Below are 12,621 nucleotides of genomic sequence, written 5' to 3'. Positions count from 1 at the left end.
GCTGTTTGCCACAGGAATTGCATGGAGGAGCAGGAGCTGGAGGCATTTTGCTCAGTGCTTGTGTGGAATGAGGAGTTGCCTTTCAGACTGAGTGGATTTGTAGTGATGAATGGGGAGGAATCTCTCTGGGGAGAGGAAGGAGCTCCCTACAAGCCAAACACTTTATCAAAGACTTTTCACCATGGCAAACCCCAGTTAAATCCCACTACAGAGCAACTGGATTTGTAGTGGTGAGCCCCTCCCTGCAGGGAGGGACAAGGGGTGCCCGGGATCTCACCCCACTGCTCCAGGGCCCCAGGCAAAGAACGCGACCCAGCACCAGCACGATTTTCTGGCCTGTGCTACAGCCACGTGCTCCGACCCTTTTGGCAGATGAAGTATTTGTTTAAAGCCACAAATGACTTCCTGAAGGAATGATCATTGGATAATGGGGTCCTGCTGTGCAGTATGCCCGGGCGGGGGGGACGTGTCACCCTCAACCACAGCGGTTGTGGCCTGTTCTGAGTTTTGTTCTGGAGTGAACTTTTGCTGTCAGGAAAACTAAATCTCAGTAGGCAGCAGGCTTGTCCTTCTACAAAGGAATTGTGTTTGTAGTCTTCCAAGAACTCATCATGTATGGGTTGAGATCTGGATCCCTCTGACTGTGCAGACCTCAACGTGGCTTTGCCAACTCCCACAGTACGTGACAATAATGGCAGTAGTAACGAACTACCTCCAAATAGACCAAATACAATATGGTAAGAGATCTTTATTAAAAATTTTGTACATCAAAGGATTAACTACTACATTTTAAACAAGAAATAAGATTTTACATATTACAAAAGATGTTATTAGTTCTTGAATTAGAAATAAATTTTATGAACACTGTACATGATACATCTGAGTTGTAGGAGCAGGAACAGGATTGAGTGCCTGAGAATGATATAACTTAATAAGAAAATGCACTCAATTCTTAGTATACAACATAATATTTCTGGAAAAATAGTATGTTAACTTCAGTCTGAAAATGCTGCATCCCTCTGACCAGTAACTACCAACAGTGTTCTCGTGGACATTTGTGCCCTGCCTGGTGATTTCCAGTTTGGAGTTTCTTTCTTTGTTGGAGAAATTTTGTTCCTATGCTCTATTTTTCTTGGGGAGAGCATAATGTTATTCCATGGTATGGTTAACACAATCTGCATACAAAAACCTGATGCAAAGCCTTTCTCACAATGTAACTTTACCTCCAACCCAGGTTAGAAAAACCAACTGTGATGGTACATAAATGTCTACAGAAGTAGATTTTTATTGACTGTTACCTTTTGTTACAAAGTAGTTAAAAAGAAATATATTTTAGCTTATCAGATAACCGTTACTTCGTGTATCATTCGTACTACATAATTTTTTTCTTTTTTGAGATTCAGTGTAGCTGCATTAGAATTTAAAATAAAAACAAAACAGAAGATCACTTTTAAATTGCATGACCTATTTGGCTAGGAAGGGTGTGTGAAGTTTTACAGGATAGTATGAACATACAGTTCTCATATAAAAGCGTAGTATGTATCTAGTCCAAGGAAGGTAATAAAAAAAGATTTAAATCTTTATACAGAAAGTGACAATGCCCATGTTATACTATGGAACACATCTACTAATTTGAAATTACAGGTGTAAGGTGTGAATAAAAGATACCAACTTACTAAACAAATTCTTTTAAAAAAAGAGAGCAAAATCTATAAATAAAAATAGTAAGTGCTTTCTTTCCGATACTATTCTTTGGCTGCTGCGGGTGCCAGTGGAGGGTTATTGCGAGCACTAGAAGGCGTAAGGTCCCACTATGATCGTTAACCTCAGCACCGAGCTCGTGCGGTAGTTCAGGCTGTTCACTGTCAGCATCTCCAGGTCCACGATGTGCTCCCTGGGTCCTGAGAGGGACTTCACCAGCACCAGCATTGCGCTCACGGCGCTGGTTTGCTGCAACAACACCACAACAAAGCCCAGCTCAGTCCAACCCACAGCAACTCCCAGCGGCATCAGCGCTGCTGTGTCACCGCACTGTGCAAGGCTCCGTCTCAGAACAGGCATGCACGAGGCAAGGCTTCTTTTAACACTTCCAAATGGCCATGACTAATCTCACACCTGGCTTTGCTGCAGGGAAAACTCCACCTGACTGAGGCCCAGAGGAATAAACTGCTGCAAAATCTGGTCCTGGTTATGCTGACTTTCCCAAAGGATGTGGGAAGTGGTAATCTATCCCAGGATGGTCTTTGTTTTAACCCCATCCACCGGCTTTTAAAATAGAGAGAGAATGAGTAAAACAAGAGCCCTAATGACTTTAACAGTGAGGTAGCTTGTTCAGTGGAGGGAAACTCAACACTGTCTTGTGGCTCATACCCCAGAAGTTGTGCTGTCCCTGTAAACACTGGGAATGTTTGCAGCTGGTGTGTACCTATTGCCATCCCCACTTTGTACTTCTCCCAGTCTGGGATTGTGCTGCTGGGGAGCACTGACAGGCCTTGTTGGCAATGTGCTGCTGGTTTGTTAAACAGCTTTGTCATTTCCAGATGATAAAAGGGTCAACTCCATCTCTGCCTTTGCCTACTACAAATATTTTCTCCCTGTGTGACATGAGTTGGGTGCACAGATGAATCCAATCCATCTGCTGCATCCGGGAGCCAGCTCAGCATTTTACTAAAACAGTAGGAATAACTTCCAAGCAAGCTTTTGTTTACCACAGTCCCCTGGCAGGAATAAACACGTGCTTCCTCATTTAAGGCCTGTGATTTCTTGTTGGATGGCAACAGGAGATGGGAATTGTTACTCCAAGGGTCAGTCTGACAGCCACACTGGGGTCGAACCCAAGTGGCACCTGCAGTGATCTTGTTTTTAATTTAAGCAAATAGCTTGTAGTTAGGGGGTTTTGCTGTGTAACCTGTGATGCAGTGCTTTTTCCTGGATTTGTTATGTCACAACAAAAGATATATGGATGAGTAGTTCCCTGTTCCCACCTTGGGTAAATGTGGTCTAAATAGCAAGGCCATAGCTTGGTGCAGTTGTTGGCTGTACTATCAAAAGCCCCATATCTCCTGTTTTGAAGGAAAAGAATTAAAAATTAAAACTTTCCAATTAATGTATTTCTGATAGAAGCTTTTTGTGTAGATTGCTTTACTGAGTATAAAGCCACATACAAAGGAAAAAGATTTCCCAGGAATTTGTAAATATTAGAAGGGTTCAAGAAAATGAGATTTCTTAAAAAAAAAAACCAACCCCTTAGGAAGCAGATGTTCTAGACACTCCCATTCATGTGTATCTACTTGGATGCATCCCACCTACAGGACAGTACTGCTATCCCAAGTAATTTGAACTTCCTTGGTTTTACTATGGGAAATAAAGGTTTAGTTTTGTCTCAACATAAAACCATTGTAGGTTGGCCTGAGCTTAGCTTGGGATGGGGCACTGATTTCTAGACTGCTGTTACTGATTTCTTCTTTTGCAAAATGAGAAATGTAATTGAGGTAATTGTACAAGGAATCTCTCTATGACTGTGTCCTAAACAGATTTATCTGGGGTGTTGGTACAGAGAGGGGAAGGCAGGGAGGTATTTTGTGTGAATCTGACATGGGTGTCCCAGGATTGCTAAATATTCCTGAATTGGAAAGAAACAGTTTGAGTCACAGTTTAGGGTTTTCAGGTAGGAAAGTAAAAGGCTTGTTAAAAATTGGAAAGCAAGCACACTTAGTAAGGAAGCACCAAGAAGCTGCTGAACTTTGGGGTGCTGCGGAAGCCTTATGGGGACATTTGGGGTTGTCACAACGACAAGGCAGTGTGGAGGCAGGGTCTGACTGCCGCCAGTACTCACCCTCAGGTAGAACTCTCCATTCTCGTTGCCAGACTTGATCCGGAAGGTGTTGATGGTATTGGGGTAGATGGTGGTGGCCTGGATCTGGAAGATGTCGGAGGGCACGGTCCTGTCGGAGCGGATGCTCATGTACTTGTACACCACCGAGTAGGGCAGCTCCCGGCAAATGGCGTTGGACACCGGGCACAAGCAGCGGCTGCCACACGAACAGGGGTAAAAGCACATGAAAAACCATCAAATACAATTTTCTGCTTCATTCCATCATGTCCCCTCTTGAGGATGAGCCTAAAACCACAAGACTTAATTTTTCCCTTACTTCTCCGAGGTAAGGACATAGGGCTCTTGACAAGGATTTCTGGGGTAACAACGGAACCCTCCGTGGTAATTCCAGCAGATTTCGTCCTCTCTGCATTCATTAGTGGTCTCACACTCGTTTATATCTAGGAGGAAGGAGAAAGGACTGTGTCAAAGCAGGTGGAAATGGGCTTGCTACAAAGGTACACCTGCTTGTGTGTTGAAACCCATCAGCTTTCTGTGTCCTTGTCTTGTTTTCTGGGACCTGGCTATAAAGGGTTTCTCTATGCAGAAGTGGAATAAACTTGTTTATTGAGTGTTAAGCGAGACTGGATGTTTTTAGTTGACTGGAGATGGATATTAATCATCTGTAATGTAACTGTGGAAATGCTGTCGAGTTTATAATTACCAAAGAATTGTTTTACAGCTGAAGGTGTCCTGAAGACAGGGAAAAAGTCTCAGAGAAGAATTGTTTTCCTGCCCTTTGCATCTTCTCATTTTGAATAATTTTGGTTTCATGGTCTAAAATGCTTCATTAATAGTGACATTTTAACTAAAATAGCTTTAAAAGGAATAGTGAAAACTTGCTTATTGTGCAAAGTAGAGCTTCTTTTGCCTGGGAAAAGAACCCTGAAGGGAGGTGGGGACTGTGAGCCTTGCACTGTATTAATGCTGTATTTCCTGTCAGTGCCAGAGCCCCACTGTCTACCCACATGGTCTCCTGAATTTCACAAAGGCACAGAAAGGCTTTATTCAAATGTAATCTCTTGGAAGGCACTAACAGGTTTTTAGATGCTTAAATCAACTATCCTGCAATGCTCAGCTGCTGTTCTTACAAAGGGAAAGATCAGGATTTTGTAGAACAAAATACTGACAAAGAAGAGTTATTTTCTTGCATTTTCTGCCCCTAATTATCACACCTCTTTATTTCTAAAATTACTGACTGCTAAATCAGCTTCTGCATTGCAGAAGCAATAGTTCTTGCACTTAATATATTGTTCTGCAATATTCTCTAATAAGATGCAGGGACTTTTAGCACCACTGAGGAAAAACCACAAACTTGAAAATCCTGGCATTTGGTGGCACCTGGCCAGAACATTTATTTTTCTACACACGAATTATCTAAGCTGCTGAAGGCTTGCATTTTTTTTTTCTCCTGTTATCAGAAGAAACATATCTTTATTTCTACTGTGACTGGATTTAGGAATCCCTCTGAAAAGAAACATGATATAAAGCCATGTTTCATGTCTGTAAAAAATGGCCTGATTTGATTCAGGGATGTTTATCTCAAATTAAAGCCACTACCTTGACATCCAAGACAAGCTTTACCTGTGGGTTGCAAAAATTGAAATTTTTTCCTAGGAATCTGAAGGACTTGGAGCTTGAGTTGAAGGATTCAAATAAGGTTATAAGATATTTAATGAATCATCAACTGCTTCATCAACATATCTTCTGCTAACAGCACAGTAATCCTGCCACAAAATATAACCATTTAGCTAGCAGGCACCCTTAGCCTTGCCTGAAATGGTGTAAATAATGCAGGGCTGAGCCTGCCAAGGGGAGGGCACCTACCTTGGCATGTCCTGCCTCCTACTACCTGGTATCCTTCAGGGCACACACAGGAGAACTTTCCTGGCTCGTTGACACACTGGTACTGACATATGTAACTTGAGGTTCTGCATTCATCAGTGTCTGCAGAGAGCAAAAGAGCTTCATGTTGTTGGTTTTGAAAATTTACTTTGTTACAAAACTAAATAGAATAGTTAAACGTTTGAAAAAAAAAAAAAAATCTGTGTGAAAAGAATTAACCAAAACCTGAAATGTGCTGTTTAATACCTTGAGAATGGAAGGGTGAGTTCTGCTGGGGTTTTGTTAGTAATCCTCCAAAGGAAGAATTTTGGATTTGAGGAAGCAGAAGCTAAATTAGACTTCAGAACAGGTTTGGAAAAATAACTCTTGAAATTGTGTATACTTGCAGTATTCCAAAATGCGATGACTTTGAGGAAAAAACCCACAGCTGTGAGATTAGTTAGTAACGCAAAAATGTTGCCTTTGTACTTGTGCCCTACGCTCATGGAGTAGCTCTTTGGGAAAGAGAGAAATATCTTTTTTTTTTTTTTTTTTTTTTGCCTTTTAATAATAATCAGTGGATGCCATTCTCCTGCTTTTTTATCCTTGTGTATCCATCAGTCCCTTGTGAGGGAAGCCTGGTGTGAAACAGAACTGAACAGTGTATGCCGTGAACAGGAAATGAATTTAAACCTATCAAGAGGAGGGATTGGCTTGGAAAGCACAGAGCTGCCTCCTACTACCTCTGAGCTGAGTCCAGCTCTTGGGCTGGGGTCAGGGATGTCCTTGGAGGCTGCATACTTGCTGCTCCCTGTTCTGTTCAAATAGGATTAGCTTAAGCAGCTTGGCTTAGCAGAGGGAGGATCTGTAACAGCTCTTCCAGCTCGCTAGGGAGGGCAGTGGTGAAGCAGGGACCTCTCTGGCTCCAAGGCTGGTAGAAAGGATATGGGCTCTAAGGGTGAGGTCATCATGTGTCCAAAAGGAGATTAGGGCACCCCTGCGGAGCCTCTGGCAGAGGAAATAAAGTGTTGATTGTATAATCATCAGGAGACATGCTGTTTGTATACACAAGCTGCAAAGCACCTCAAAAGCACAATTGTTGCTCCCTTAAAATCAGAAATTGGAGGTTTTGTTTTCAGAGGAGCCTAACAAGACACAAAATTGCCCTTGTTTTTGGTGTGCATTCCTTTCCGATTCATTTAATGGTCATCAGCATTAGACCACCCACAATTCCAGGGAGTTTGTGCAATCAGGGTTCAGAAACCTCTTTCATCCCACTTTGGGATGTGAAGTGCAGCAATCTCTGTCCTGTTTTGCACTTGCTATAGAGAGACCCATTCCTACCTGTACCTGAAAGCAGCTGCAGCTACTCAGGTGTGAATTAGCCCATTTGTACCATAAAGAATAAATATCTTAAGGCTTTTGGCTACAAACTGTACCCACAGAGTCTCTCCAGTTCTGTTCTTTAGTTTACAGGCTTCTGGGAAAACAAAACAAATGAGAAAATTGCTTTTCCAAGACAAAAAAAGTCTTACCTTCACAGTTGATTCTGTCACTGCTTAGCTCAAAGCCGGGATTACACTGGCAGATGAAAGAACCCAGGATATTGTAGCACTGCTGTGCACATGGGTTGTTGGCATCACATTCGTTTATGTCTGAAAGGAAAAATTAGATATTTATCTTGTGTAGGTGGTAATTAGGCTCGGTGGATTAGTCCTTAGGCTGGGCCTGTTGCTCAGCAGAAGCTCAGTTGGCTGTAGCAATGTAGATCTGCAGTCACTGGAGCAGTGTTAGATCTGTGCTTTACGTTCCATGTAAAAACCAGTATTTTTCCAGGAATGAGAGTTATTCTAATGTGTGATGAATTCTCCCAAAAATGTTTAATGTGGCTATTAAACTCCACATTCCAGCGCCTTTTTTTCAGGTATGAAATGCCAAGTCTCTATAAATAATTGATATAAGGAACACATACTGATAAGACCTCTCAGCATGCAGTGGTTAAGATTTATTTGAGCTATTTATTACTCTGAAAATTTGTTCTTTTAAATTCCATTGCAGTTATAACATGAGCCTTTGAGGCCAGTAGAGTTCTGCAGAGCTCTAAGGCCTAGACCATATTGGGGGAAGGTATTTTTCTGTGCTACATTTTCCATGGTGTTGCCCATCCCAAGAACATTTTGAGGACACTGGTATGAGAAGAGAAGCAATTTTTAATGGGAAGTTTATATAAGTCTAATCACCTCTGGAATCTATCGCCCTTGTTCTGCACAGACCGTTGATTAACTGCTGCTCCTGTCAGCCTGTAGATTTTAGTGTTTTCCCTAGTATTCCTTGTATTTCCCTCCTGCATGTTTTCCATTCATGTTTGTGTTTATCAGATATTGCCAAGAGTAGAGAGCTGTGCTTGGAAAAAACCTTTGAGTTCATGGCTTATAATTGTCAGCAACACTGTAAATTTACAGATACAACTAAAAACTGACAAAGGTGAGGCGTTCAGAAAAATGAAACCAATGAAGAGGATATGAATTCTCTGCATGATGAACCTTCTAGTCCTGAAAATGAATGATAATAGGGGAAAACTCATTGCAACATTTTTTTTTTCTTCCTCTGAGTTCATTTCTGGTAACAGTGCAAAGGATGTACATCATTCCTCCTCCAATACCACCAGGAGGAATAAATTAGGTGGCCAAAGCCCCAGTTCTGTTAGTTTTCCAAGAAATATTGACCCACTTTCAATATAGGCAGAAGGTGTGACACAAATGTAATGGCTACAGCTGTCAAGTATCACTGTGATAAATGTGAGATTTTGTCTTGATGCAGCAACCATTCATTTATAAATTTTCTCCTTAGCTTTCCTTTGCCTGGTAGAAATGTGCCTGATGAGGCTGGAAAGCCAGGGAAAGGGTGTTTGGTGGAGTGCTGAAAGAATCCACCTTCCCCTTGAGCCATGGAAAGGGACAAATAAGTGACTTCTGTCACTTGGTTCTGTTGTGTCCATGGGCAATTTTTAAAATCCTATGATTTGGTGAGAACCAAGCAATTCTTGTCTCAGTTCAGAGCTGTGCAGTGTCCCAGGGTGATTGATGAGGTCTGGCAATGCTTGGAATGATGGTAGAAGCTGGAAGATTTCTCTATGTATATAATAGACTTTTTTTTTATATATATATAAAGTACATCTCTGAAGAACTTCTGACCATCTCCACCAATCTCTTGATTTTATAGCCATTCTGTCAGTGCTTCAGCAGACAGAGTTACCTTTTTATTATTGCTCTAATCCTTCTAGAACAGATTTTATGATTTCAAACTTGACATCAGTCTTAAAGTTTTATGGTGCAGCTTCCCTTAGTGTTTTATTTCTAAAGGCAACATCAGTGCTGAAAGGTCACTCTTAGCAACCCTTGTTTTAATTTTTAATATTTTCTAGATATTCAAACGTAGCCTGGAGGCTTTCTTTACCATGTGCTGAGGGTAATTACCCTTAACAGCAGAGGTATGGTATTGATTCCCTTAATTCCCAGTTCTGGCCTTTGTTGTGTGAGCTGGGAATAATATCAGGAAAGCCAATAATAAAGCTGAACTGAAAGAGTAATTAAAGCTAGGATTGAATACTGAATATAAGGCTTTAGACGTTCCTTGGAAATCTGCTATGCCAACAAAATAACAAGTGATCAAGAAAGCTCTAAATTTTTCTCCAACCCTCCTGTAATTCTGGGATCACCCACAGAGGAGATCACGCTCAGTGCAGTCTTTTACTGGTTGCTGTGTATTTCCTTTAAGTTTCCACCATGGCAGCCAGTGTTTGTGTGTCTGGGGGAGCTGCTGTGCAGGCTGAGGAATCCTTACCTACACAGGTGTGGTTGTTGGATGCCAGCTGGAAGCCAGCGTTGCACTGGCAGTAGTAGGAGCCGGGGGTGTTCACGCAGCGGTGGTGGCAGTACGGGGGCAGGGTGCACTCGTCGATGTCTGGGGCACCAAAACACAGCAGTTAGTTCACATGGAATCCCAGCACTTCCCTGCTGCTCTCTTGTGTCCACGGAAAGTTAATTGCACTTGATTAAAAGCAGGCGAAAAGCTTATGTGAGCAGGGGACTGCTTCCATGGGTATTGACAAGATACAGTTTAACTTTTCCTGTAAGGGACTATTTTGTAACAAGCTTTTATGCTCGTTGTCTTCACTCTGCACTCCAACATTATTTTATTCACTCAGTCCTGCAGTAGTGCTTGGTCTGGTTTATTTTGTGTAGGTAGAATTCGGTGTTTTGTTCAGCTTTGCCACCAGGATCCCTCAGGATCAGACACGGTGCCTACCAACACAGCCAATGTGCCTTGGAGCTCATTTTCCCAAGAACTCGCATGCAGCACTCCTGGCATGTACTAAATCTTTTCAGCTCCATTAGGAACAGTCCAGACTTTCTGTGCAAGTACAGGGGAATGGCAAGGATAGAGAATTAATGGGCCTGAAAAGGAAACAGGTGGTTGTGCTTCCACAGGGATCCCCAGACCCTGCCTTGTTCCCCAGGGAGCTCCCATTGCTCCCATTCCACTGGCTGCCTGTCCTGGATACCTTCCCACCCAGCAGCACCACACCTGGCTGTGCATCTCAGGCACTGAGAGCCTTCCACAGCCTCTCCTTGCAGGTCAGCCCTGCTTTTGAGGTGGAGCAGGCTGCCTTTCCAAGAGTTGGCATTCCTGGTGTGCATTGGAGCAGGGGTTTCACCTGCCAACCACACAAAATGTGCACCACCCCATTCTCTTACCCCTCTGCATTTTAAAAGGCTTCCCTGCATTCTGGAGGAGATAGTAGCTCTGGTTTTGCCTGGAAAACATGTTTTATTATTCCATTTTCGTGTGTGTGTGCAGTGGCTGTCTTGAGCTGCGGCCTGCTGGAGCTTGGTGAAGAAATCCACGCCGTGCTCCGTCCTTGTACACAAAGGGACATTTCAAAGGATCAACACTCACACAAATCAGACCAGTATTCACTGGAACAAAGAAAGGCACTTCCCATATCCATGCCAGATCTTGAGTTTCCTACCTCCAGCTGTTTCCACCATAGATGTGTTTAAAAAGAGGCAGAGTTGTTGTTTTTTTTTTTTTTTAATAATGAGGAAAGTGTTTGTTTCAATATCAAGTGAAAAAACACTCTTTAGAAGTTAACCTTTTCTTTGTCAAATGTGGGGCTGAACTTAGTGAGGTGTTTTGGATGATTCTGAATGAAAAGGCTTATGCTGGAAAATTCCTGGCTATCCATACAGTAGCAACTGTCACTGTAACTCTTGTTGCAGAGAGAAATTTGGAAGTGGAAATGGAATAAATTAAGGAGGCACAGTAGATTTCCATCCTTGACTTTTACAGGACTAAGCTCTTGTAAGTAACTTTTAAAAAATAGGATTATACGTATGAGCAATGCCTTGCTGCATTCATACACAAATGCTTTTGGGATCTGGCTCTTATTCAGTGGGAATTTTCCTTGTGGGATTAGGCACATCAGCTCTGGGCAGATCTAAGGGCTGAGATTCATCTGATCCATTGGACCAAATCTGTTTGAAGTGATGCTGGAAAACAATTTATTCTCTCTGCAGTCATGCATTTCAGAAAAGACTAATTTGGCAATATGTGAACAAGCAAATTATAAAAAAAATCTCAGGAAAAAAGTCAGAAATTATTAGTGAATTTAGAATAAAATCAACCGATTGTTAAAAATGTCTTTTTTTCTTCCCTCTACCTTCAAGCCAAAATAGTCTGGAAAAATTTCTTTCAAATTTGAGAAACATTTCCTCCCATATGGAGAATCTCTATCAAGATCTGGCCCTGAGAACATTTTCTGGCTAAGTTGCTATAAAATCCCCAAAGACAGGCTTTATTCTGAAATGCTGACAGTACTAACTGTTGGGATGTACTTCTAATTTAGGTCAGTGTGTAATATGTAACACAGGTGTTATTCTTGGTTTTGACCTAAATAGGAGAAGGGAAATTTCACTTTCCAGACATCTTTGTGCATAGATTTAGATGCATAAATGTATTCACATTTAGATATAAGTGTCTATGACTCTCATTTCTTCTCAGTTCTATCATGTTTCCAGTGAGGCTTTCATTTAGGACCATAGGTCTTGATATCAGAAGTGCTGTTGCATGGCAGTAATGTAATTTACCTGCTACATAAAAAAATCCAAATAAATCCCAGATATTAAAAAAATAAATCCATGACCTTCCAGAACTATTCCTCTACCTACATTCCAAATTAGTCATCCTACTCCTGCACAGAGAAGGGAGAAAAATCAGATGCACCTGTGTTTACACCAATTTGACAGTTCAGGGCCTGATCTACATCTCCTAGGAAAGAGATAAGAATTTTTGGGTTTATTTCTACAGCCCTTGGACTGGAATCCTGAAGAAAGAGCCATGCCCAGAAATTTGTTAGTCCAGGTGTGTACTGAAGTCTCCCCAGTTTCTTAGCTATGGCCTTAACAAGGCTTTTTGAGGAGATTAAGAATAAAAATTTAAAAATTCTCATACACTTTGAAATGCAGGATCCCTGAAAGAGCAACACCTCGAGTTTTGTTGAGGACAAAGAACCCTAACCCCAAACCCTTTTCTCCTAAGCCGCATAAAACCAGCGCAGTGTCTTAGAAGAGGCTGCCTTGAATATCACCTCCTGATGTGCAGATTTGACTCTCTTCTTCCATAGTTGTTTTTATTATCTGACAAGCCCAAGGCTTAAGGCTGGAGTGCCTCTAGAAACAATTTATCCATTGAAATGGTGATTAAAGAGGTGTTAAATGCAGGCTGAAGGAACAGGGTAATGGCACTTAGGCGTGATGTCCCCACCTGAGGATGGGATAGGGAAGATGCAGTGTTTGCCCTGCACTTGGATTTAATTCCGTGCTGTACTTGCAGAGCTCCCGAGGGTGCTAATAGCTTATCTT

At 41.9% G+C, this 12,621-nt stretch overlaps 1 protein-coding gene across 3 annotated transcripts in view; it reads right to left on the bottom strand.

Moving 5' to 3' along the window:
• Positions 1-728: 728 nt before the first annotated feature.
• The window catches only part of EFEMP1 (EGF containing fibulin extracellular matrix protein 1), a 46,043-nt gene continuing 34,150 nt past the window's right edge, over positions 729-12,621 (bottom strand). For 2 of the 3 annotated variants that reach the window (XM_048297712.1, XM_048297711.1), the window contains exons 6-11: positions 9,542-9,661; positions 7,234-7,353; positions 5,702-5,821; positions 4,152-4,275; positions 3,836-4,031; positions 729-1,950 (exon numbers count right to left, since the gene is read on the bottom strand). In XM_048297712.1, the coding sequence (XP_048153669.1) occupies positions 1,792-1,950; positions 3,836-4,031; positions 4,152-4,275; positions 5,702-5,821; positions 7,234-7,353; positions 9,542-9,661 (839 nt within the window). In that variant the 3' untranslated portion in view covers positions 729-1,791. The remainder of the gene's footprint in view (positions 1,951-3,835; positions 4,032-4,151; positions 4,276-5,701; positions 5,822-7,233; positions 7,354-9,541; positions 9,662-12,621) is intronic. The other variant, XM_048297713.1, reaches the window with a different exon arrangement.

The sequence above is a fragment of the Corvus hawaiiensis genome, chromosome 3 (assembly GCF_020740725.1).
Source record: "Corvus hawaiiensis isolate bCorHaw1 chromosome 3, bCorHaw1.pri.cur, whole genome shotgun sequence".
NCBI classification, from domain to species: Eukaryota; Metazoa; Chordata; class Aves; order Passeriformes; family Corvidae; genus Corvus; species Corvus hawaiiensis.
This window is presented reverse-complemented; position numbering and strand designations above follow the sequence as displayed.